Raw genomic sequence first — 23,308 nt, 5'->3', positions numbered from 1 at the left:
ATACGGTCCTGACGTCATGAGCTACGTATTACGCATAGTTGCGTCAATATGTATTTTTCTGATCGCAACTGTTTTATCAAGCAATCTTTTATTCTTTAATCTATTAACTAGAATTTGTATCACCTCAATTATCATCCTTAATTGCCAAAGTCGCCATAATGAGTATTGACGCTGCAAACTTGATTAAAGCTGCTGTTCCAGAAGCGGAAGGGCGAAGCGCACGTATTATTTCACAGAATGTGTCAGATCACAGAGATCCCAACTTCCTCTCCAAGGATTTCCCGCGACGACCTCCAAAATTATATTTGACAGCAGAGAGCGATGAATTTGACGCTGTAACCATCGCTGAATGGCAAGCTGAAGGATTCGACGTTGAATACCTCCCGATGGGCAATGGTGGAGACGAATATTTACAGAAGCTTCGAGGGCTCCGAGGAAATGAGATGAGCTCATTTGAGATTTTTGGCATCGTTGGTAAGTTAGGAAATGCCATACAAGAGCCTAGCAAAAGAGCTAATGTGAATCGTGATAGCATACGGCGATGCCGCCGCCATGTGCCTTGAGCACTATCACATTATGGATAATAACCCTGACTTCAAGCTCAAACTTCTCATTGCTTATTATCCGACCGCAATTCCAGATCCAAAAGGCCAGTTTCCAAACAATATCTCCGCTCTCGTGCACTTAATCGCCGGAGAAGATGTCGGCGTCACAAAGCAGTCGCAAATGATTGGCATCCAAGGCAAACGGCGCACAACACACAAAACCATCCAACCAGGAATTGGTACGGGCGGCTTGCTTAGCCTCGCATACCCCAGCTATACTTACCAAGCACAGCCTGGATTTGCAGAACATGATTTGGATGAATATGATATGATATCCGCAGGCTTGGCTTGGAGTCGAAGTCTGGCTGCGGCAAGGAGAGCAATGGGACAGACGGTGGACTTGGAACCGGTGTGGGAAGAAAACGTCCAAGGTAGGTTCTGAGATGGCTTTTCCGTGATGATACCTATTGCGAAGCATCTGTTTCTTTTCTTTTTGCTGCATCCTTGGCTTTAGTTGCTGACACTGTCATATAGGAAAGTTTTTTACTCGCAACCTCAAGCCGACCATGTCGAGCTACACAACTCATAAGAGCCCACATGTGACTTACATTCCCACTTTAACGGGGGGCATTGGTGCCGACGAACTTGAAGAGTTCTACTCTCAATACTTCGGAAACCCAAAGTCGCTCAAGTTGACTTTATTATCTCGAACAATTGGATCGGACCGCATCGTGGACGAAATTCATGTTCGATTCAAGCACACGCAAGAGATGCCTTGGATTCTGCCAGGCGTTCCGGCCACCCAGAAGCGAGTCCAAATCCTTGTGGTTAGTATTGTTACGATGAGAGGAGGAAAGTTATACCACGAGCACGTCTACTGGGACCAAGCCAGTGTATTATACCAGATCGGAGCCCTTGATCCCGATGTGGTACCAGAGGCAGCTCGGAAGTTGGGTATCGAAAAGTTGCCGATTGTTGGAAGCGCTGCGGCATCGAGAGTACTGAAAGGCTGGGATCCCGAGGAGGAAGGGGAGGCGGACAATGACTTGATAGCTGGATGGCACGACAGTGACGATGGTGTTAATGACCAGCCTCAGAAAAGCGAGGAGGTAGACGACAAAGGCGGCAAAAAGCCAGAAGAGAAAGTCGTCAAAAAGCCAGAAGAGAAAGTCGTCAAAAGGCCAGAAGAGAAAGGCGTCAAAAAGCTAGAAGACAAGGGCAGCAAAAAGCCAGAAGAGAAAGGCAGCAAGGAGCCAGAAGAGAAAGGCGGCGAAAAGCCGAAAGAGGGCCAAGGCAGTTAAGGCGAACGTCAAACTCGTTCATATTTCCACGAAATTTGTGTATTTTAGGATCACCTTGTCTGGAGATGGCGGTTATATGATTAAGCGCTGGATTGTTAAACCACAAGGACATGGTCTTCGGGGCCGGTTTGAACGCCTCTTTAGGTAGCATTGCCGGACCCGAATCATTGTTTAAGGCCGAGCCGGTCGTTGATGTGACGCTTCAAATCCCGAGTTGAGGACGGAATTGTCGCGCCCCCGGTAGATACAGGCATAGTCATGGCTAAATATACCACCGATTGGCTCTTGTGATCTCGGTAAGTGACAACGGGAGGAGAGAGATCTGCTTTGTGCAGCCATAGAGAGCGGCTTTCACTGGCCAGGATCGCGGAATGGAGGCGCGCTTTGCAACCCCACTGGGCCGACACCATCCGTTGGATCCATAGCTGTAGCTAGGATGTTACACTATTCGTCCGAGCCTGTTGGTGCGGGCGGAATCTGGGGTAACTCGGCATCTCGGCCATCATTAATGGTCTATGGTAGAGGGCAACGAGTAAATATTAAAGGGTGAATAAAGGAGGATTTATTTGGGCAATGTAGTTTTCTTTTTGTTGTATTTTTTACTGTCTGGTAGCAACTCAAAGCAATCATGTTGCCTTTGAAGCTTATTGGTTTGGCTGGGGGTGTGGTGCTCTTAGCCCGCCTTCTATTGTTCCTTATTAGAAGCCTTACTTCGCCAACACGCAAAATTCCTGGACCTTTTCTAGCACGATTTACTCGACTATGGTATTTCAGGCGTGTGGCCCTCGGCGGCTTCGAACAGGAAAATATCCAACTTCATCGAAAATACGGCCCGGTGGTGCGTCTCGCCCCAAACATGTACAGCATCGATATACCAGAAGCGGTAAACACGGTGTATGGCATCGGCTCGAAACTACCAAAATCAGAATGGTATGACGGATGGAAACATCCGAGTCCAGATATGTGGACCATGTTTCCAGATAAAGATATTAAACGGCACGCCCAGACAAGGAGGGTGTTTCAAGGCCTGTACAGCATGTCCAGTCTTGTCAGCTACGAGAAATACGTGGACGAATGTGCGGATGTCCTAGTAAACCGCTTATCCATATCCTCGAAAAGCCGCGAGCCCATTAACATGGGTCACTGGTTCCAGTGTTATGCATTCGACGTTATTGGGAATATTACATTCTCCAAACCATTTGGCTTTCTCGATCGTGGAGAGGACGTCTCTGGCCTGCTGCAGGCTCTGCATAAAGTCATGGCTTACTCTACTCTTATTGGCATTTTCTCTTCCCTTCATCCCTACGTATTTGCCGTCACCAGTTTCTTCGGCATTGGAGGGGCTGCTGGACGTATGTATCTCGCAGGATATGTGAAAGAGCGAATCCGTCAACGAAAGGCCGAAAAGGAGATGAGCGAAGAAAAGGCAATATCGCATGCTGACGGGTCTCCCGAGGATTTCCTGGAAAAAATTATGATTAAAAATAAAGATGCCCCATCCAAGGTCACCGACTATCATGTTTTTATGATGAGCATGTCCAACATTATTGCCGGCTCTGACACCACTGCCATCAGCCTATCAGCCATTTTGTACTATCTTCTCAAATATCCAGATGTGATGAGGAAACTCAGAGAGGAGGTTGACCGATCTACCTCTGCCGGGGGCCATTTGAGCTTCAAAGAGAGTCTTGAGATGCCATATTGGCAGGCGGTCATGAAGGAAGCGCTGCGTCTTCATCCCGCCACTGGACTTCCTCTTTGGAGAACTGTCACTGAGGGTGGACTGGAGCTGAATGGGCAATTCTTTCCAGAGGGCACAACTATTGGCCTTAATACATGGACTGCGCACTATAACGAAGACGTATTTGGCAGAGATGCTGCAGCATTCCGACCAGAGAGATGGCTGGAAGCTGAAAAAGAAGGAGGCGATAGGATTGGACAGATGAACGCATACTACTTGCCGGTAAGTATCACCTAAATGAACGAGCCCTTGATGTTTACAGCATACAAAAGAAAATTATCAATTACTAATGTGGGAGTAGTTTGGTTTGGGATCTCGCACTTGCATCGGTCGACACATTTCCTATCTGGAAATGTCAAAGCTCATTCCACTACTTATCAAAAACTTTGATTTTGAGCTACAAGATAGGCAAAGGGATTGGAAAACAACAAACTACTGGTTTGTCAAGCCGAATAACTTTGATGTAACCGTCAAGGCAAGGACAACTGTATAAGAGTAGCTGGATGGGGAGACGATCGTGTTGTTGCTGGTATCAAACGATAGTATTTGTGCCTTCTCTACCAAAATAGTGTAGAGCTGAAGGCTATACAGTTTGCAAAGCATTTATGTGTGTTCGAAAGTCTAACCGCAAAGAGCCCACCTTTGGACTAATGCCATATGGGAATACTTTCATGTAGTCTAGAAAACATACTCTACCTGTTCAAGCCTAGATCACTAAATATGACAGGCGCTACCTACGCTTGGCACTTCGTATGGGTACAGGCTGCTTCAGCTACACACACACACTCATCATTCATCCGGCGGGGAAGCTCACCGGTTGAATAGCCCCAGACCAGTCACATTATCATGTCAACTAGCCTTTGGAACACAAAATACGCGACCCCAGATTTATACGAGGATAGAGAAATCCCGAGGGGCTTTACCGAGGCATAGACAAACAACTTGGATTCAGTAAAGGGGGATTAAGAGTTAGGCTCAAGCGGGCACGGCGTCTCCAGCCATCGGCCCTTTCAGACAGAATCGACGAATGTCAAATTACTCGTAGGAACCGGCCGGCAAGGGGATGTGGGGTTACAACTAGGCATTTTTAGGAGCCGACGTCGATCCAGCAGCGTAGAATCCGATCGAGAATGCAGAAAAAGAGACTGCACGAGTCTAATATGGAGTTAATGCTGCCAAAAACTTCTTTCTATGTACAAATGTGTAGCCTGAGTTTTGTCAGGCAAAGTCGACGACGCAAACAAACCGCCCCAGCCACCAATAACAGACCAACCCAAAATCATCACCAGATGTGTGAAACTCCTTCGTAAACCAAGAAACAAAAAAAAAAGATATTATTATTCTATACAGTACGCTTATTCCCTTATTTTCCCATTTATCCCGTTTGTTCCGTTTGTCCCATTCATCGTATACGTGTGGTTGGATCCCTTTTCTTTCATCGAGCCAGTTGTCTCGGGTTCTTCTGGAATCGTGACGAACTTCTTGAGCACCTTCTTCAGGGCTGGCCGCCTGATGGGTTTGCTCAAAAACTCGTCCATGCCTGATTCTATACACTCTTTTACATTGCTCTCTTCGGAGAAAGCGGTAAGCGCAACGATGGGGGCCACGTAGCCCATCTTGCGAATAAGTCGAGTCGATTGTAAGCCGTCGACGTTTGGCATCTGAATGTCCATAAATATTACATCAAAGCGCTGGTTCTTCTCCATGCTGGCTTTGACCAACTCGTAAGCCTCCTGGCCGTCCTTGGCAATGGCAACGTCGTAAACTTCTTCGAGCTTGAGCATCCTACTCACCACCTCGACATTGGTTGCATTATCGTCGGCAACCAACACGCGAAGTTTACCCTTGCCCGTCTTGTTCGCCATTGCCTTGTCAATGGCCGCGGTCTGATCCTCCTTGCTTGGAGCGGATGTAGACTTTGCGAAAAACGGCGCGCTGAGGCCCACGAGACGGGGCAGTTTGTTGTCTAGCAGAGCCGGGGTGCTCTTAGATTTGGGGTCTTGCAGAGGCGATGCCGATCCATTCATGGAGTTCATGGAATTCATGGGATTTCGGGCATGGTCACCAGCCGTAGATCTAACGCTGGTTGGTCTCGAATTCGTGCTGCTGGAAGCTGTACTCGGCGGGCGGTCCTTGACAAACTTGAGGGGAATTTGCATCGTAAACGTTGATCCGACACCCACAGTGCTCTTCAGAGTAACTGATCCGCCCATCAGCTTGGCCAACTGCGAGCAGATGCTCAGTCCCAGGCCAGTTCCCCCAAACTTCCTGTTCAAGCCAAGATCACCTTGAACAAACGGTTCAAAAATCTTGTCTTGCATATGCTCAGGGATACCAGGGCCTGTATCTTCCACCTCAAATTCAAATATGTAGGGCTTCGCGTTTGGCGGCGGCGGTGTCGGTGACCTCTCTCGGACGCGAACATGGGGAGTGGCCTTGGGATCCATGGGATTGATTGAGAGAGCAGTGCCGTTCCTGAGCGTTGCAGAAGCATTCGTTGTTCTAGAATTGGTAGATCGGCTAGATCCCGTACTGCCTCTATGCCGGCTTCGCCCAACTCGTGTTGAACCACTTTTAGACAAAGATGAGGTCCGGCTATTGTCATTATTCGGCTGCTCAACCTCGGAAATGCACCGGATTCGCAAATCTACTTTGCCGCCGGCGGGAGTGAACTTTAGACTGTTGTTGACGAGATTAATCATGACCTGCAGAATTCTATGCTGGTCACCCCAGACATAGACATCTTTCAGTCGACCCATGCCGTCGGGGCCAAGGGCGGGCAGTCTCTTTTCTGAGTCGAAAATCTCATCTAGCTCTGTGTTTTCGGTGCTGAGAAGGCTCACGGTGAATGTGATGTCGCTCTCGCGCACCTGCTTGTCGAAGATGGACAACATTTGTGACTTGATGTCGCCCAACCGAAACTCTCTCTCCTCGAGGCTAATGTGCTGGCCAATTTGGTTCTTGGAGAAACTAAGAAGATCTTCTAGAAGATGTAGCAGGAGGTCACCTAGTGAATGTGGTAAGCAAAATGTCAAGCTAGGAGATATGGGGCTCCTCAACAAGCAGGGGGGGTGACACGTACCTGATCTATAGAGTGTTTTGAGGGACTGCTTTATTCGTACAATGTCGTCTTCTTCCATGCAAACAGCGCACATGCCCATGATGCCATTCAGGGGTGTTTTTAATTCGTGAGAAATATTGGCGATGAAGAGCGTCTTGCTCTCGTTGGCAGCTTCGGCCGCTCTCTTACTAACTTCCAACTCCCTCGTTCTCTCTTGAACCTTTTCTTCTAAAGATGTGTATTGTTTCAACAGCTCGTCTGTCATGCTGTTGAATGTATCGGTAAGCTCCGTCAACTCGTCGGTAATATAGTGTTTCCCGACCTCGACTCTCCCAGGAATCTTGAAGACGTGTCGGTGAGCATCGGCTTCGGAAATGGGGATGATCTTTTTCTCCCTGAATATCCTCCGCCAGATGGTAGCAAAGAATCCTCGATCGGATCGCTTGGAGCTGGTAGCTCCCGAGCTTGGGTTTTCCTCGTCAAATGCATCATCAAATTCGTCATCGTATCCAGGAGGGTTGATGGATTTCTCCGTGGCAGACTTGAGCCGGCGGATAGACATGACGCTGAGGTGTGCGCAAGGAAAGATGAGAATTGCGACAAGACCAGCTGTCCCAAAGACACACCCCAGGAGGATATCTCTCAGCTTGTCAATGGGCTCATAGGCCTCGCTCTTGGCCTTTTCCACCACAACGGCCCAGTTGACGAGGGTTGTGGCCGGACGGGCGACACCCACGGCCACGGGGACGCCCTGCTCATTGGTCGTTGATAGGTCGACTGTGGAGTTGTTCAACGGTGACAGTTTGCGGGTGTAGACTTTTGTCAAGCTCGGGAACTGATATAATGGGAACGGACGTGCATACCAGTTGCCGTCCATATAATTCCTTCTAGAATGCCGATCGGGCTGCCCATCCTTAGGTACTGGGGGGATGACGAAACGAACAGGGGTGTTTCTGAAGCTGGGCTGCGTAGGCGAATACGTATCGTTGCTGGCTGGCTGGGACACGTTGAAGCGATTTGAAGGGTTGGCTGGCCCAACAAGGAGGACGATGCCGGTTGAGCCCAAGCCTTCAGGCGACGATTGAATGTCGGACAACGAGCCCGCGGCGAGAACCAACGTCATGTACCCAAGGATGAAGCCCGAGATGGCGTAGGACCTGACGGGGATGGTGAGAGAGATGAGGGCGAAGGTTTCGTTGATGACCAGGGGGCCCAGCACAAGGCCGCCGCCGGTGCTGAGGTTGACATTGGGGAAGGCATAGGCACCAAACGCCGGCGTTGACGGGACATACGGGTTTGGGTATCCGAGACTTGTGTATGTGATGTTGGGGTAGAGCGACAGGGGGTAGCCGTACTCGGTATCGCTGAGGTTGACCCGGGAGCCGTCGGGCGCCAGGTAAGGGAGCACAATGTTATCTGTCGCATTGCCCACGCCGGCACCAGTGACGCTCAGAAGGCCGCCATGATCGCCGCCGGTGGTGTTTCGGGAGTAGAGCCGGGCCTGCAGCACGCCGTTGATGCCCCCCTTGACGCCCATTGCGCTCTCCAGATCGGCACGGGCTTTTGCAAAGGGACTGGACGAGTTTTGGTTATAGAAGTCGGCGAAGGCCTGCTGCAGCAGGATGCGGCTGGCGATGGTCGAGCAGATGGTCTGGCCCAGCTCCAGCTCGGACGCAATCTCAGAGGCCTTGAGCATTGCTGTCAATGCCAGGCCGTCGGACTCGACGCCGACGACGAAGTTGTGGACAAAGATCCATGTCGGGATGGAGATGATGGCGAGGGAAAGCAGGACGGCGAAAAGGACAAGCGCGGCGAGCTGCTCCCGGATGGCGACTCTCATTTTCAGCGGGCGATGGCGATGGAGAATGACGATGCAGCGGGCTGGCAGGGCTCCAGGCAGGACATTCTCCGTGGGAATGGCTGCTGTTATGGATTCTTACCACGCAACATGCTGCTCGAGTGGTTTGTCGAAGGGATGATGGATTGAAGATTGCGGGCGAGTGTCGATGACGAGATGCAGCATAAGGATTGGATGTTGTCTCCAATCCTTTCTCTTTTTTTCCCTGTCCTTTTTCGCTTTTCTGATCGAGTCAATCGCCAGCCTTGTCGCTTGTCGCTGTCGGTAGTCCGGATCGAGTTTGTCTATCGAATGAATGAATCACTGTCTAGAAGCAAAATACAGAATATGCGTCTATCGCAAGTGTAATCCAGCAAATGGAAATGGAAAACGAAAAAGAGACGATGGATGGCCAGCCCAGCGCAATGATCAGCGCTTGTTGGTGCTGTGCTTGTGCTGCTGCTGCATGACAGTGGACGCGACCAAGAGACCAGAGAAACCTTGGAAACCGGGCCAGGTGGGCTTAGGTAATCCTCGTCCGCTTCGCCGGTTCGCCGGAGATTGGTCGGGTGCTCAGGCAGCCAATCAGAAGGCTACAAAACTGATAATGCCGGCCAAAAGGTGGGGTGTTGCGGAGCAAATAGTCCTAAACATTAACTAGGCCATCAGGTTTTTTGGTATTTTCGCAGCCCGGTTTGGCTTAGCGCGCCCCGGCCTCGCGCTCTTTTTCCTTGGAAATCTCGGGGCCAAATTCAGGCAAGTGGGTACAAGTAATCGAGACTTGCGCCGATGCCGATGAGTTAGTACTAAGGTACCAAGCGAGACCTGTACTAGTCGAAATAGGGCCATTTGTAATTCTCGGCCAGCGCAGTCCAGGCTCCGGAATACTGACCCAAAATGGGGAATCTTTCAAGGTTAAAATCAAGTATTTTGGTAGTATGTGAAAAAAAGGGGAATGGGGGGCTTGGATTACCAGGCAATACGGGTTGTTATTACATTATTACCTAAGGCAATTGTTACTACTACCATAAGTACAGCAGTTTATAGAGTAGGTACTTTGAAGTTTGTACCTCCTATTACTGTACCAGGCAGTAGATGCGCAAATCTCAACCTTAAATCCCATCCGCTCATGGAACAGCCCTGCAGAGTCTACTAGCATGCATGTGTTCAGCCTTATCCCTGTCTCCTCTCTCCTTGACTCAGGCTCCTTCTGGACGACTGGCAGGACAAAATAGAGTTTATAGAGAGGTTTTTAATATGCGCGTGTTTCTGCTGCTGCTGCTGCTGTTCATACGCTTATATAATGCGTGTTTATGTGGATGTGCGACACTACACGGGGAGTCGACTAGGGGGAAAATGGAATCAACCATGAGATTGTCTGCTTATAGCACGCCCAAAGTACTGCACCACGTCGTGCCGAGTCAGAGTCAGAATCAGAGCCAAAATGCAACACTGCATCACAAGAGCCTTCTCTCTTGCACACGTAAAACTTTAGGTTAATCTGGGGTCGCCCATCTGCAACCTTTCACGCACGTGGATCAGTCTTGGCAAATTCAGTTTCCCCGGATCGGCACTCACCAATCTCTAATTGGCCCCATCATTCGCAAAATAATACAGTATTGAAACCCACAGGACGAAGTTCCATAGCATACAATTCATCTATGATAGTATGGAAATTTGGGTGCTCTTCATGCCTATGCGTTCTTCAACCAGCGCCTCCTCAGGGGAATCTTGATGTGGAGCTTGTTTGGATAAAGCTTATGTCTTAGCATTCGCCAGCGCCATGTTTATTTGGTAATGTTATACGCGCATTTCAACAAACCTCTTCGCAATCATACGATAGATGGTGGATTTTATCAGGCTGAACATTCCCAAGGTGTCACTTTCAGCTCCCATGTAACCTCTTTCCTCATTCAAGAACCTCAATCGCATTTCAACATCTCAGTGTAGGGTAAGGAGAATTCGGGCAGACTTCAAAAACTATTTCTGCCTCTCCACCAGTTGTCAAACTCAATCCACCTGTACCTAGAGCCTAACTGGAGCTAGTAACGCGCCAATTTCAGTCCTTCAGGGCCATCTTACATCTTCCAAACTACCGATCAGCACCAAGTTTTTGATCCGCGCTAAATATGTCTTACAATATGGATTCTCATGTCTGTGAACTTGGCCAATCCCCTTGGACAAATTGACTCCTCCTCTGTGCTACCACTCTCATTTTGTGATCCCAAACCCGTATTACACATTACCGCATCATATGGGGTTTTATCCATGCATGTGACTGGGCTACTGCAACCTCACTCTTCATGGACGCGAGCATGATTTATGATCATCGAATACGTGGCACTTAGAAGCAAGTGCAATAGACAGAGTCATAAAGTAGTCGACACGACGTCATTTCGTTTTGTGAATAAAATCTACTTCACCGTGTTAATTCCATTGTCTCATCACATCGTCAACCTCTTGCAGAAGCTGCTCTTTTCTTAGCGGAGAGCACCAGCTTCCCGCAATTGCTCCTCGAGCAATCTTTCCCCAGTCCTCCACAGCCAATCCGAAGGCTTCTTGGACAGCACAGTAATTTTCTAGTATGTAGCCTCCAAAATAGGCAGGATCATCACTGTTGATGCTGAATCTGACATTGGCATCTAGAAATTCTCGGATAGGAAGATCGTGCATCCTATCCACGCCTTTCAACACCACGTTGGAGATTGGGCAAAGAGTCAGCATTGTATTTGACTCTGCCAGATGCGCAATGAGCTCTGCATCTTCTATGGAGCGGCGTCCATGATCTATGCGTCCCACACCGAGAATTGACAGAGCGTCCTTGACATAGTCCGCAGGACCTTCTTCACCATAATGAGCCGTGAGATTCACAATCCCCGCAGATTGCGCTGCCTCGTAGACAGATTTGTATAGCGAAGGATGCATCCCCAATTCAGTGCTGGACATTCCAAAACCGACAAGTGTTCCGTCAAAAAAGTGCCCAGACTCAAGAAGCTCGGTGAGCAATCCGTGTCCGGATGGCACTGGCAGATGACGCAACAAGCAGGGAATAAATTCCACACTGAGCTTGGGGAAATCGACGGCGGCCCTTTTCTTTGCGGCATTCATACCGGCAATGACGGTTTGATATGTGACTCCCCGTGAGATATGGGCCTGCGGGTCGAAGAATATCTCTGCATGATAGACCTTTTGTGAATATGCAAGAGAGAGATAGTCATACGTCAGTGCCTCAAAGTCTGAGACACCCAGAAGGACGGAGAAGCCGATGAAGTAGTAATGCAAGAAATCGTCGAGAGATGTGAAGTTTTGGTAGCGAGCTAGAAGTGTTGCAGGACTATCGAAGGCTGGGTCATCCGATGGAAGAGATATCTCGTTTTTGGAAGCAAGGCTGAACAGCAGCTCCGGAGAGATGGTACCCTCTATGTGAACATGATGCTCACATTTCGGAAGAGCATGAAGGAATCCGTGTAGTTTATCGTTGCACATTTTGGCGCAATTATTCTCAACACTCAATTGTGCAACAGTTTTGCAAGACCCTTTTTGCTTCCTCTTTTTGGAGCTGTGATTTAAATACCGTGAGTGGGATGAATCACGAGTGGGGATTCACGGTTGGCGTGGACGCCTGGCTCGTCTGCTATTCGACCAAATTCTCATTTTGGTCCAAAGTTTTTGACACGACCGTCGGAGACCTCCGAGCGCCGAGCACCGGTGCTTCGGCATCTGTTCCTTTACCCTCTCGTTATCAACGGCGATCAACATTTTGGCATTGACAATGCGCTAAATACAAAAATTCATGTCATAGGATATCGGCGAACGTCGATTACATGGGCACTGATGCAATTGGCCCTGAATTAATGATGATGATGATTCTACAGCCTAGAAGACAGCAAGAACGGCGGTTTGTTCCATTCTGCTACCTTTGTCAACAGTCGACATCCGAGGCGTAGTCCTGAAAAGTGCATTTGCTGGGGAAATATGTATCTCGGACTTTATCTCATCCCGAATTGACTCATCTCAGTTGATACTGGAACAAATTTGTTCTCGCTCTATGGTGGCAGAGTTACCAGCAAGAGAGTTTGTAATTTCGCCATCACGGAGTCGATATCTAGATATCGCGCACGCGAGAATGTCAATTAGCGCCCTTGATATCGCTCACTTCACGGAAGAATAGATAAGTTGCTAATCAGCTTATCATCAAGATGTCTAAAGCAACCGCGCAAATGACACACCGACCATAACATACCTATGGATGCAAGTGAACAAGTAGCTGAGATATCCCCTGGCTACACCATTTACGAGAAAGAGAATGTTATCTCTAATGGCCAACTTGAGGCATAGGAAATAAGGTAAAAAAAGTTATATACATCCATGCTAGAAGTCGACGAACCAGTGGACGTGATGCTAAACACTGCTATACAAGATCGAGAGCCTACGCTGTGTAACAACAGCTGAATCCGCATATTTCTTGATCTCATCAAAACTTAGATTATATGCCACACCTTACTTCAAAGATGTATCGCCGTGACTCTGAGCGTCAAAGCGATCTGCCCGTGGGTGATTAAGAGAACACTGCATGCGGTATAACCCTTCTGGTGATATAAGACAAATATCACGAAATGAAGACGTTGAATACCACTGTCAGCAGGCTATGGCAATGAATAAAACCCAAATTTCTGACTTATACAAGAGAATGACAACATAAAAAAATAGTACAGGTCATCAACATTAGTATTGGTGAGTTAGTCTTCATGATTAATAAGGTACATAATGAACACATCGTCAATTATTTCTCTCATGATATCCGTCTATCATTTGTGTGTGTGAACTTTACTCTAACAGTCGGGTACTACTTTGCAATCTACAACAGCCGTCTTTCCAGCCTTGACTTTGGCTACTGCATCTCTAAGAATGCTTTCGAGCTCACTAGCCTTTGTCACCTTCAGCGCATGGATATCACCTGCTCCAGCTGCCGCTGCTATGCCAGCATAATCCGGCGATGGACTGAACGAAATGTTCATTTCCTCATTAGTTGCCTGAGCAGCCACACCGTCAGGATGAATCAACATGTAAGATTTTCTCGGCGCGTTCCATCCTGTATGAATTTGTCAGCGTGCTACAAGGCTTTCTCAAGTCTCTGACATGCAGCTTACCATTATTGTTCAATACGATGGTTAATATGGGAATGTTGTATCGTTTAGAGATCCAGTAGACACTTCCAGGTATGGAAAAGAGATATGTTCCATCACCTACAACTTGGCAAACGAATTGGCCTTTTCCCTCGGCATCAGTAGCCAGCTTGATACCTAGAGCACCACCGCCAGACCAGCCAAGGCCACCGCCTCCGCAATTGATCCAGGAGCCTGGTTGTGTTGGCCTTACGTTATCGTGGATAAAGCCTGTATTTGTCACTGCCTCGACAGCCCATATGGTATTCTCTGGACAGACGGTACGCAGCACTTTACTCAGATAGGCTGTCCCGAAGCTGCCATTAGAAAATGGCTGGGCCGCGTCATCAATACGTTGAAGCTTGGAAGAGTAAGACTGATGGCGGGTCTCTTCGGCCACAGTTTGGTCTTTCGATGCCAGTATCTTGGCTGAGTCGCCTGTCTTGAGATAGTCAAGGATTTGTCTAATAGATGTCAGACTATCAGCTAAATATCGAGCTTCAGACTCAATATAGAATAGAGGCATCCGTTGCTTCAGGGGATCGGCGTCTATGTGGAAAATCCTGGCGTCTGGGCTGGGCTTGCAGCGTGTTTGGATCCACGGAACATCGCAGTCCAAAACCAGGATAACGTCGGCTTCCGGAATGGATTCATCGGCGCCTTGTCTAACTCCAAGCCACGCCGGATGGTTGCCAGGGAAGCACATGTCACTACCCGCTGTGTCAAGCACGCGCAATGCTTTGACAGTATCAGCTAACTCGACGAGTGAGTCAGGGATGCTGTGATTGCGACCAGAGTAGCCAGTCACTATCAATGGCTTCTTAGCATTGGCCAATGACTCGGCAATATTACTCGCCGCCCTTGAGGAAAGCCCGCCTAGGTCGACCGGATCCCAGTGTTTCTGGTTGATGGAATATGGCTTGATCTCTGCTTCCATGACTTCTCTTGCAGCACAGAGATAGACTGGGCCATGTGGAGCAGTTCTGGAAAATTGCAAGGCTCGATTGACCATCTGCTTGATGTTGACACCGGTTTTAATTTCAGCTGTATATCGGCAGTATTGCCCAAGGATAGCCTTTTGGTCAGGTACATCTTGCAACCAGTGAATAAACTCAGTACGTGAGCCGCGCATCTCACCCTCCTGAGTGAAAGGGGACATGCCCGCAAAGATGAGGACGGGAGCATGGCCGCTTGAAGCGTTGTGAACGGCAACGCCAAGAGCTTGCGTGCCGACATCGACATGGACAATGACACATTGTGGCTTGCCAGTTAAACGAGCATAGCCATCTGCCATGGACATTGCCACCATCTACTCATGCTCGCAGCTATTAGCAGCCACCCTTACAAAGGACTAGGCTCTATAGGAAGAAGGATGATACCTCACTAGGGCAGGTAATGATACGCGGAAATTTTCCCTTGGCTTCTCGCTGGCCCTGGACCATTGCCTCGATCATACCTGGATGATCTGATCCCAGATTGACGAAACAATGTGTGACCCCTGCATCCCATATCGCCTCAAAGAAAGCAAAGGACGTCGAATACATGGTGACTTGTCTTTACACGTAGGCACGCACAAGGATATATTCTTTCTGAAACGCTGGGCGGCAAGTAGCACAGCGAGACTATCATGGCTCCTTAGGAAGTTGGCTGTTACGCCCTTGTTAAAGGGTTTTGGAGATGGATGCCGTTCCTGCTGCCGAGCTGCATGAAATCATTCCAGTCCCCCGATTCAGCGCCGATCATTAGCGAGCCTCCACGCAGGCCCCCTAGTCTTTTTGAACCTCCCGTAGTAGCTGGAGTCGACAGTCTGGACCCCAACTTGTACGGTACTGTAGGAGGCAAACATGACCTCCCAGTCCGTCCCGACGGGGAACAGACCCCAGTGAGTTAGTCTGCCGCGGGACTCTATCCCTGTCCGCCTGTGCGAGTTACGGGTCTATGGGCCCTCGAATGTTCCAGTAGGGTAGCATCATCACCTCGTTCAAGGCTAGCTCTCATGCTCTGTTCTCGCCCGCCAACAGTGTTCTAAACACTACAGCGAACCACCCAAATCCCTTCGGAGAGACTCGAGAACAAATGAAGTTTTCTTTAGTGTCTATCTAGTGATACTCGTATAAATGGAGACGAGTTACTCCCTTGCATCCAGTACTGCAGCGGAGATCTATTGAAGTACCAGTACTAGCACTGCAGGAAACCTGGCTAATATCTTGTGCTCAACAAGCAATATCACTCTGTACAGCATACATCGTGTACAGTATACACAAACTATATACTTTGCACATGTTTGCTGCACCTACTAAGTAGCTGCATATATACACCATCCAACGCAACCGGGCCGAACTATTATGGAAGGTAGTCCGCATGAAGCCTCTCGCTAGCAATACAACGTGCATATGTACGAGTACGTACATGGATGTTTTTGCTATTGTGCGTCGGGTGTTGAGGCATCATGAACGTTTCCACTTTACCTGCTGAGAATTGAACCATTCAGAAATGCAGAAACACATTCAGCCCTTTCCATCACACTAATCGCCCAAGGATGAGTGTAATGGTGCAAGGGCTGCATAGGGGGCCTTGGGGGCCTTGGGGGCGAGACGAGCATTATGGCACGTATATCGCTTCTATTGCCATAGCTTATTTAACACAGGGTATCTAAGATTAGAAAGAGAGCTCTTTGTAAAGGAGATAATCCGCCAGAAGAAAGTAGCTTCTTAGAGAGTAAATCGAAATGTGGGATACGCATCGCCCAGGTTGTTCTTCACATCCTCTGGAAGGTTCAGCCTGTCATCCCGCTCACCAGCATCGCGCTTCTTATTTTCTCTCCACATGAGCACAGCCAGGATAGTGGCACAGATCATTCCCAGCCACATCATGGCAAGCGAAACACTGTAACCAGTGACATAGGTGGGAGCTTCGTTGACAAGGTAAATGTTGCTTCCAATGATGCCAGCGATATTGCCTATTGTGACTTGGATTGAAGATCCGAATGCGCGCTTCCAGTGGCCCGAGAGGTTATTTTGCAGCCATGCAAGTGCCATGGGCGTAACCATGTAGGCACCGCCAAACACCAAGAACACCGCACCAAACTTGTAGTCTCGAGACTTTCCTTCTTGTGCAAGAAGCATTCCGTAGCCAATGGTCACCAAGCTAGTTCCGGCAACGAAGAAGCTAAAGCGGTGTCTGAGTTTGTCAGAAGCCCAGGCACAGATGAGCATCGTACCACCTGCAACCACATAAACAGGGATTGTGCGGACTTGCGCCTCCTGAGCTTTCCAGTTGAACTCGAGGAGGATAGTGGGAAGGAAGAATGTTCCAGATAGACCAGGAACGCCGACACCCATGTATACCAGGGCTCCAAGCCAGATCTTGTAGTCCGACATGATCATCTTGAACGAAGTCTTGTTGAGGACATCCATGCGGCACGATTCGTCGACATCAGCGGCAAGGCGGCGACGGAGCAGCTCTTTCTCTTCTGCGTTGAGATATTTGGTCTGCTCTGGCCAGTCAATGATAAGAAACGCGGCAATGATGGCGAGAGTAGAAGTTATGGCGCCCTCGATGATGAAGATCCAGCGCCAAGCAGCAAAGCCGTGATGACCGCCAAGCTTGGCGATGGCGTAGGCCAAAAGCCCTCCAAATGCACCGGCGACAACGGTACTGCAGAAGAAGAAGGACATGCGCTTTTGATACTCGTGTCGCTTGTAATACATTGACGTGACGTATATGATGCCGGGCAGGACGCCGGCCTCGAAAATCCCAAGGAGGAATCGCAGACCAATAAGAGCACTATATGAATGAACAAATCCCATACACATGTTGATGATGCCCCAGCAAAACATCAAGGTGGAAAGGTACAAGGAAGGGCGAAACCTCTTGATGACCATATTGGACGGAACCTCCAACAGGATGTAGGAGATGTAATAAGTCTGTACAACGTTAGTTCTGTATGATGATGGCATGGATTCATTCGTTGAAGACTTACAAAAAGCGCGACATTGAACCGATTTCCCGTGAGATCAAGGTCTGCAACCATTCCTTGAATACGCGCATTGCTAATATTGATGCGATCCAAAAACGACATCATATAAATCACGAAGAAAGTAGGAAATATGATGAAGTCGAGCTTTGCAACTAGCCTGCTCTCGGCCTTGGGATCAATTGGGCCGTCTGAGAAGTCAGAACTGCTTTCCTGGTGCGACTTTGGAGCCACTTGCTCGCCCGTCTCGACGGGTTGCTTTTCCTCGACCGCCGACATGATGAGGCCGTTCCGATATCCCGATGATTGATGGAAATGACAAGCCACGCGAAGGTAAAGAGGCTTTTCACAGATCAAGGACAAAAAGGAAGAGGAAATTCGGTAAAAAGGCAGAGCTAAGACCTATACAGGTCCCCGGATAGTGTCGCTGTGTGACGTTCAATGTGGCGAGAATGGCAACAATGTGGCTGCCACGAGGGATGGACGTATAAAAGAGGGCAAAGAGGTGACAGAGATTAGCTATGAGCTAGTTGGCCCAGACAGAGCTCCGTCAAGCTGCATGTTCAGTCGGATAGTGAAAGATGAACCCTCGTTAAGCAATGCGACAAGGAATCTATTGTAGCAATGCGCTGTTGCATACGAGTCTTCTGTATCGAGTATACTCATTGGGTCAGCCGCAGGTAGGACAGGAGTCTCGGCCTTGATGCCACATGATGTGCGCTTTAGCCTCTCCGTCCCTTGTATGCCATCTAACCCAATCGTTATATGAGGTTGTTCGAAAAAAAAAAAGAGAAAAAAGCGCCAGTGACGGCACTCTCAACGGGAGGGAAGCCCTGGCCAAGGGTCGACCCTTGACGGATGCATCGCGACGATGGAGGGCACCATGCAGCTAAAAACATATGGGTTTAGGCGGAATGCAATCCACCTTTACACGAAGCGAATTATACCAAGAAGTCAAAGTAGACCAGTGATATAACAGCCTATGTAACGTGGCCATTTAAAGAAGGGGTTATGGCCTGATTTGCCCTGCCCAGCCGGACGAGGTACTAGACTGAGCATGTGGAAGTAGTCCTGTAGATGATGAACACTACTACTGTACGGTTGTATGGCATATGAAGATGCAGCTAGAGATTACTAGCCCTAGTTTGTATTATGCCGGTTCCAGTCCTGCAGCTGATTCGGTCGCCCTTCGACTTGGTTCGCCTTCGTTGCCATAATCTTCATGCGACTTGTCAAATAGCCACTTGCTGATCGCCAACTACCGTAGACTGGTGGATCCCCGCGGGAAAATACTAGTAAAAGCAACTGATCAAGCCACAATATTCCTACAAGCCGTGAGCTTCAAGTGCCGAGCGGCTGGTTGGTCTGGCTATCTCGCTCTTGGTCAGAAGGATCAACGGTTTTCGCAGGAGGTAGCCTTAGGTCGCTTGAGCGACATATACAAGAATTTCTCCCTGCAATTCATTTCGGAAACCAAAAAAACTTACGACCAATGGCAGTCATGAACTGGAGATGTGAGCTTTTTCTTGCAGTACTTTTGCTTGAAAAGCCTTACAACCAACACAAGACATGCATCAGAGTGGATGCGACAGGGGGCCTGGTTGGAGGGCGGAGATGATTGTCTTGGACAAAGTGGTGGATGTCTAGCATTTCCACATCCCTCCCTTTGTACATACAGGTACTCTGTTCATCCAGAAACATCTCTTACTACCTAATAAGTAGATGGGTACCTGATGAATTCTTCAGTCAACTGGATTCTAAGCATCTACTGTACATAGGTAGGCACCAAAGACTCACCGAATACTCAGTAGGATAGCATGATAAATCTGCTTCAACAGAAAGAAGGAGGAAAATTACAAGAAGTAGCCAGCTACATGGAACCAAGGCCTTCAGCATGTAAAAGATGAACACAGAAGCCGATTCAGGATGAGAAGATTTGGTACCTATCCTCAACCTGCACACTCACATGAATGCAGGGTACCAGCCACCAACAGATCGCCGCACATGTGGCGATGTGTACTAAAATATGACTCCAATGATCATGATATGTATATCTGGAAGTGTAATTACGATGAAACAAGCAAAACTTTTATTCACGCTAGACTAGGACTGTAAGAAATGCTACTATCCAAATATTTGCCGTGGATGTTGAACCTTTCTTGAAGAACTCTTCGGCTGTCGTCGCTTGGATGGAGTTGGGGGCCGATGAAAATAGTAGTATTCGGAACATTCGCAGGGTCACCCTTGTTGCAAATCGTACGAATCTGATGATATTTTGACTCGGCACTCGTGCTCCGACCTGTCTCCTGGTCTGGTGTCTAGAGAGATAGCTATGATGTCCTCAGGTACGTGTGGATAGAGCGGGATAGAGCGGGATAATCCATGACTGCGTTACACCACTCATTTTAAGCCGGTAGATACAACGTACAGGAAAGTCACGGTGGAAATGAGTCGGCGGCTGACTTGTTTCTTGTTCATTACACCACTTCTTTGCATACGAGTATGACGCCAATCACTTGCTTCCCACTGTTTGTGAACTGGCCTAGACATAGTGACACTGATACTGTAGCATTGGATCCTCTCAGCTTGATCGAAAGAAGCTCGACGGACCCAGTGCCGTGCCCTTGCATCATGTGTTGACGCTCCCTTGCCGTATGACCATTCAGAAGCTGTTTAGCTGAGTACAGGTCTCGTACAATTGCAACCTAAGATCAAACAGCTATTATTATAATGGCGTGAAGGTAGCCGCCCTCTGTGAGCTTCGGAGCTTGGTTGTGGTGTTTTGGAGAATTCACATCATTCATTACATACTGAAGTCGAAATAGGACGCTCAAAGTCCAACATGGCCGTCACAGATGCACCGGCTCCCAATCCAAATGACAATGTGTCGCGTTTAGTATACATCCCTTCTGCCATATTCGTGGTAATATGTCCCATCGTCGTTGCGTTGCGCGTCTGGGCCCGACTGAGGAGTGGCAAGATGGGCCCTGACGATTGGACTGCCATTGCAGCCTTGGTGAATATCCCTGGACCAGATTAGCCACATATGATCCTAACGATTGAATATCTTCTATCACTCAGATATTTGCACTTCTGACTAGCGGATTTCTGGTCGCCTGTAAGTGAACAATGATGCGATCCCCGCTACATCACGAAGCTGATGGATTTTGCAGCTTGCCATTATGGAATGGGCCGCCATTTCGTATATATAGAAGCACACAATAAATATGAAACTCTCAAAGTACGTTATTATGTGTGCTATTCGTTGGTTCTCAATATCTGTCTAATACAAGGAGGGCGATCAGTACCTGTACATGTCCCAAGTCACCTACAAGGCAGCCATTAATCTCAGCAAATGCTCCATTCTGCTGCTGTATCTACGTCTATTCAAGATTGTTGGATGGATTAGATGGGCTTGCTGGGGTGTACTTACCTGTGTGGTCATCTATTGCATCTCGTCGATGATCGCGACCATTTTCCAGTGCAGCCCCGTTGTCAAAGCATTCAACAAGACTCTACCGGGAACTTGCATCGACCTTGCTACGTTCTGGTTCGCAAACGCCGGCTTTTCGATTGCTACCGATATTATAATCTTGTTGCTTCCTATGCCTCTGGTCTATCAACTAGAGGTTCCTCGGGCTCAGAAAATCGCTCTAATGGCTGTCTTTGCCGTTGGCATCTTCGTCGTGGTTACTTCATGCCTCCGAGTCGCAACACTTGATGTGTTCGCTACTTCTCCCGACAATACATATGATATCGCGAACGTGATGTGGACTATCATCGAGCCCAATGTGGCTATCATTTGTGCAAGCTTGCCAATTCTACGCCCGTTGGTTGTCAAACTCTTCCCGGCTCTGAGGAGTAAAAGCTCGGCCAACAGGTACGGGTCTTCGGGCTACGCGGAACAGTCAAAACGAACAAGAAGAAGTCAGCCGCATGGAGATAACTGGGCGGAGTCAAGTAGGGAGCCTGATGTTATTCACATGGCAACTCTTCGAGGGAGTCACTCAAATACAGGAAGCGAAGAGAATATCTTACCCCTTGGGTCGAATGAGAATGGTGCTGGAATTCAGAAGACGGTGGAGTATACTATTCACTACTCAGAGAAGAGATAGATACCTGGAATGGAGTTGGCTACTGCATGCAGAGGAAATGCATGAATCGGCCTGTAATGAAAGCATATAAATCGCCACAAAGAAGTAACCAAAATTGAGGTTGTCTAATAAAGTTTAGCGGGCAAGACTTAAAAAGCTGGCCTCAAAAGTTTAGGGTAATCTTGTCCATGTCTATGGATCTCACCTGACTGATCGATGGTCACGATACTATTCGTAAACTCGCTATTAAGAATGTTTCTTGCTAGATTCATGCATGTTGACATATTTGGCTGGTAGGCACCCTGGAGTACATATTCGACCGCATAAGTAAGGCAGCAAGCTTTTGTTTTTTTAGAGGGAGAGACGTGCAGGCACTCTAACCAATTAACTTTCGTGAAGTGAGATTACGACACACAAGGCTTACTTAAACTTACATTTATGTCTAATATATAATGTGACAGCACTATTGATTATGTTTATGTACATAGATAGTAGCCACGTGGTTAGCCACTGGAGACATAGAGCTGATCTTGTGGCTGGCCGTGTGCTGATCCCCCTTTCTGACCCACCGAGGTGGTGATGAGTTACTTCTCTCTTTCTTTGTTCTATTGAGTCCTATGCCTGAGTTGTAACTTATCACTTTTTTAGTTCTCCCATGGCTGTCTAGATGTGCCATATCAAACCTACAAGCAAGTACTGTGAACGGTCTATAGAAGCTCATGAAGATTCTTCATAGTATCCTTCACTGTCGTGCTTGGACTTGATCTTCCTTGTTAACATCTTATGTTGCGAAGTCAATGGACTTGTTCATCATCACCGGCACTGTTTCGGTAATATCCATCATACTAGTTTAGCAGCAAAGGTCAATGGCTCAAAGCTCGCTGGTATCTGCCCTGGACGCAACGCTCTCTTTGCTTCTGCGTGAAGAACTTTTTGATACGCCCCATGCGGGTTAATGGAGGCGCTAGCTAAGTGCAACCCCATGGCCTAATATCTTACCGTATGCCGGCAAAAATATCATTTATAATTTTGGAAGGTAACAGCCGATTAGAGAAAAGCGGACAAATGTTCACCGATATTTTTGGTAACCACATCACAGGTTTTGGCACTGAAGAGCCGATGCTATTGAAGGTTTGCTGGACTTGGGAGTAAACAAAATGATGAAAGAGACCAATTGAAGCTTACTAGGCATATTGACACAACCGAACAGATATGGGTACCGCATCCGTGATCTACCTACTTACATCAGAATGGCGAGATGTAGCTAGGGATATGGCGCGGGAGTATTGCATACTGCTTCTAATAGTTTCGATGCATATGTTTAACTTCATTATTATAAGTTATGTTATTGGAGCTAGTTGAATTGACTCAAAAGCGAGTATTGTTATGGCATATGGTTGCGTGAACGTGAATTCTCAAAATGAGAAGTTGAAAAAGTAACCCAAAAGCTGCGACAGAAAGAGGCAGTTGCGTGAAAACGCGCTCGGAGTTTCGACAAAAATAGCAACGGCAATGGCAGATGTTAATAATGCAAAGTCTTCAAAAATGTACCCAGTCTACCTGTATCAGAGGAACTTTTTTATCACTT

The 23,308-nt window shown here is 48.1% G+C and overlaps 7 protein-coding genes across 7 annotated transcripts; 3 read left to right on the top strand and 4 right to left on the bottom strand.

The window, feature by feature from the left end:
- Positions 1-158: 158 nt before the first annotated feature.
- On the top strand, positions 159-1,846 carry T069G_08844 (uncharacterized protein; the record flags this gene model as incomplete). Its single annotated transcript, XM_056176054.1, has 3 exons — positions 159-474; positions 533-976; positions 1,080-1,846. The coding sequence occupies 3 exons, from the start codon at positions 159-161 to the stop codon at positions 1,844-1,846; spliced, it is 1,527 nt and encodes a 508-aa protein (XP_056027003.1).
- Positions 1,847-2,474: 628 nt separating this feature from the next.
- On the top strand, positions 2,475-4,080 carry T069G_08843 (cytochrome p450 domain-containing protein; the record flags this gene model as incomplete). Its single annotated transcript, XM_056176053.1, has 2 exons — positions 2,475-3,809; positions 3,889-4,080. 2 exons carry the CDS (start codon positions 2,475-2,477, stop codon positions 4,078-4,080), a joined length of 1,527 nt encoding a protein of 508 aa, XP_056027002.1.
- Positions 4,081-4,942: 862 nt separating this feature from the next.
- On the bottom strand, positions 4,943-8,488 carry T069G_08842 (response regulator receiver domain-containing protein; the record flags this gene model as incomplete). Its single annotated transcript, XM_056176052.1, has 2 exons — positions 4,943-6,594; positions 6,670-8,488. 2 exons carry the CDS (start codon positions 8,486-8,488, stop codon positions 4,943-4,945), a joined length of 3,471 nt encoding a protein of 1,156 aa, XP_056027001.1.
- A 2,424-nt stretch (positions 8,489-10,912) lies between these two features.
- T069G_08841 (adenosine/AMP deaminase domain-containing protein) lies at positions 10,913-11,971 on the bottom strand (the record flags this gene model as incomplete). The annotated part of the gene is made up of 1 exon (XM_056176051.1): positions 10,913-11,971. The coding sequence occupies one exon, from the start codon at positions 11,969-11,971 to the stop codon at positions 10,913-10,915; it is 1,059 nt and encodes a 352-aa protein (XP_056027000.1).
- A 1,346-nt stretch (positions 11,972-13,317) lies between these two features.
- Positions 13,318-15,194, bottom strand: T069G_08840 (thiamine pyrophosphate enzyme, central domain-containing protein; the record flags this gene model as incomplete). The annotated part of the gene is made up of 4 exons (XM_056176050.1): positions 13,318-13,577; positions 13,636-14,114; positions 14,253-14,959; positions 15,030-15,194. 4 exons carry the CDS (start codon positions 15,192-15,194, stop codon positions 13,318-13,320), a joined length of 1,611 nt encoding a protein of 536 aa, XP_056026999.1.
- A 1,167-nt stretch (positions 15,195-16,361) lies between these two features.
- Positions 16,362-17,905, bottom strand: T069G_08839 (major facilitator superfamily domain-containing protein; the record flags this gene model as incomplete). Its single annotated transcript, XM_056176049.1, has 2 exons — positions 16,362-17,576; positions 17,633-17,905. 2 exons carry the CDS (start codon positions 17,903-17,905, stop codon positions 16,362-16,364), a joined length of 1,488 nt encoding a protein of 495 aa, XP_056026998.1.
- A 2,563-nt stretch (positions 17,906-20,468) lies between these two features.
- On the top strand, positions 20,469-21,741 carry T069G_08838 (uncharacterized protein; the record flags this gene model as incomplete). Its single annotated transcript, XM_056176048.1, has 6 exons — positions 20,469-20,642; positions 20,708-20,744; positions 20,800-20,867; positions 20,920-21,021; positions 21,109-21,553; positions 21,644-21,741. The coding sequence occupies 6 exons, from the start codon at positions 20,469-20,471 to the stop codon at positions 21,739-21,741; spliced, it is 924 nt and encodes a 307-aa protein (XP_056026997.1).
- Between the last annotated feature and the right edge of the window lie 1,567 nt (positions 21,742-23,308).

Source organism: Trichoderma breve, chromosome 5 (genome assembly GCF_028502605.1).
Source record: "Trichoderma breve strain T069 chromosome 5, whole genome shotgun sequence".
Taxonomy (NCBI): domain Eukaryota; kingdom Fungi; phylum Ascomycota; class Sordariomycetes; order Hypocreales; family Hypocreaceae; genus Trichoderma; species Trichoderma breve.
This window is presented reverse-complemented; position numbering and strand designations above follow the sequence as displayed.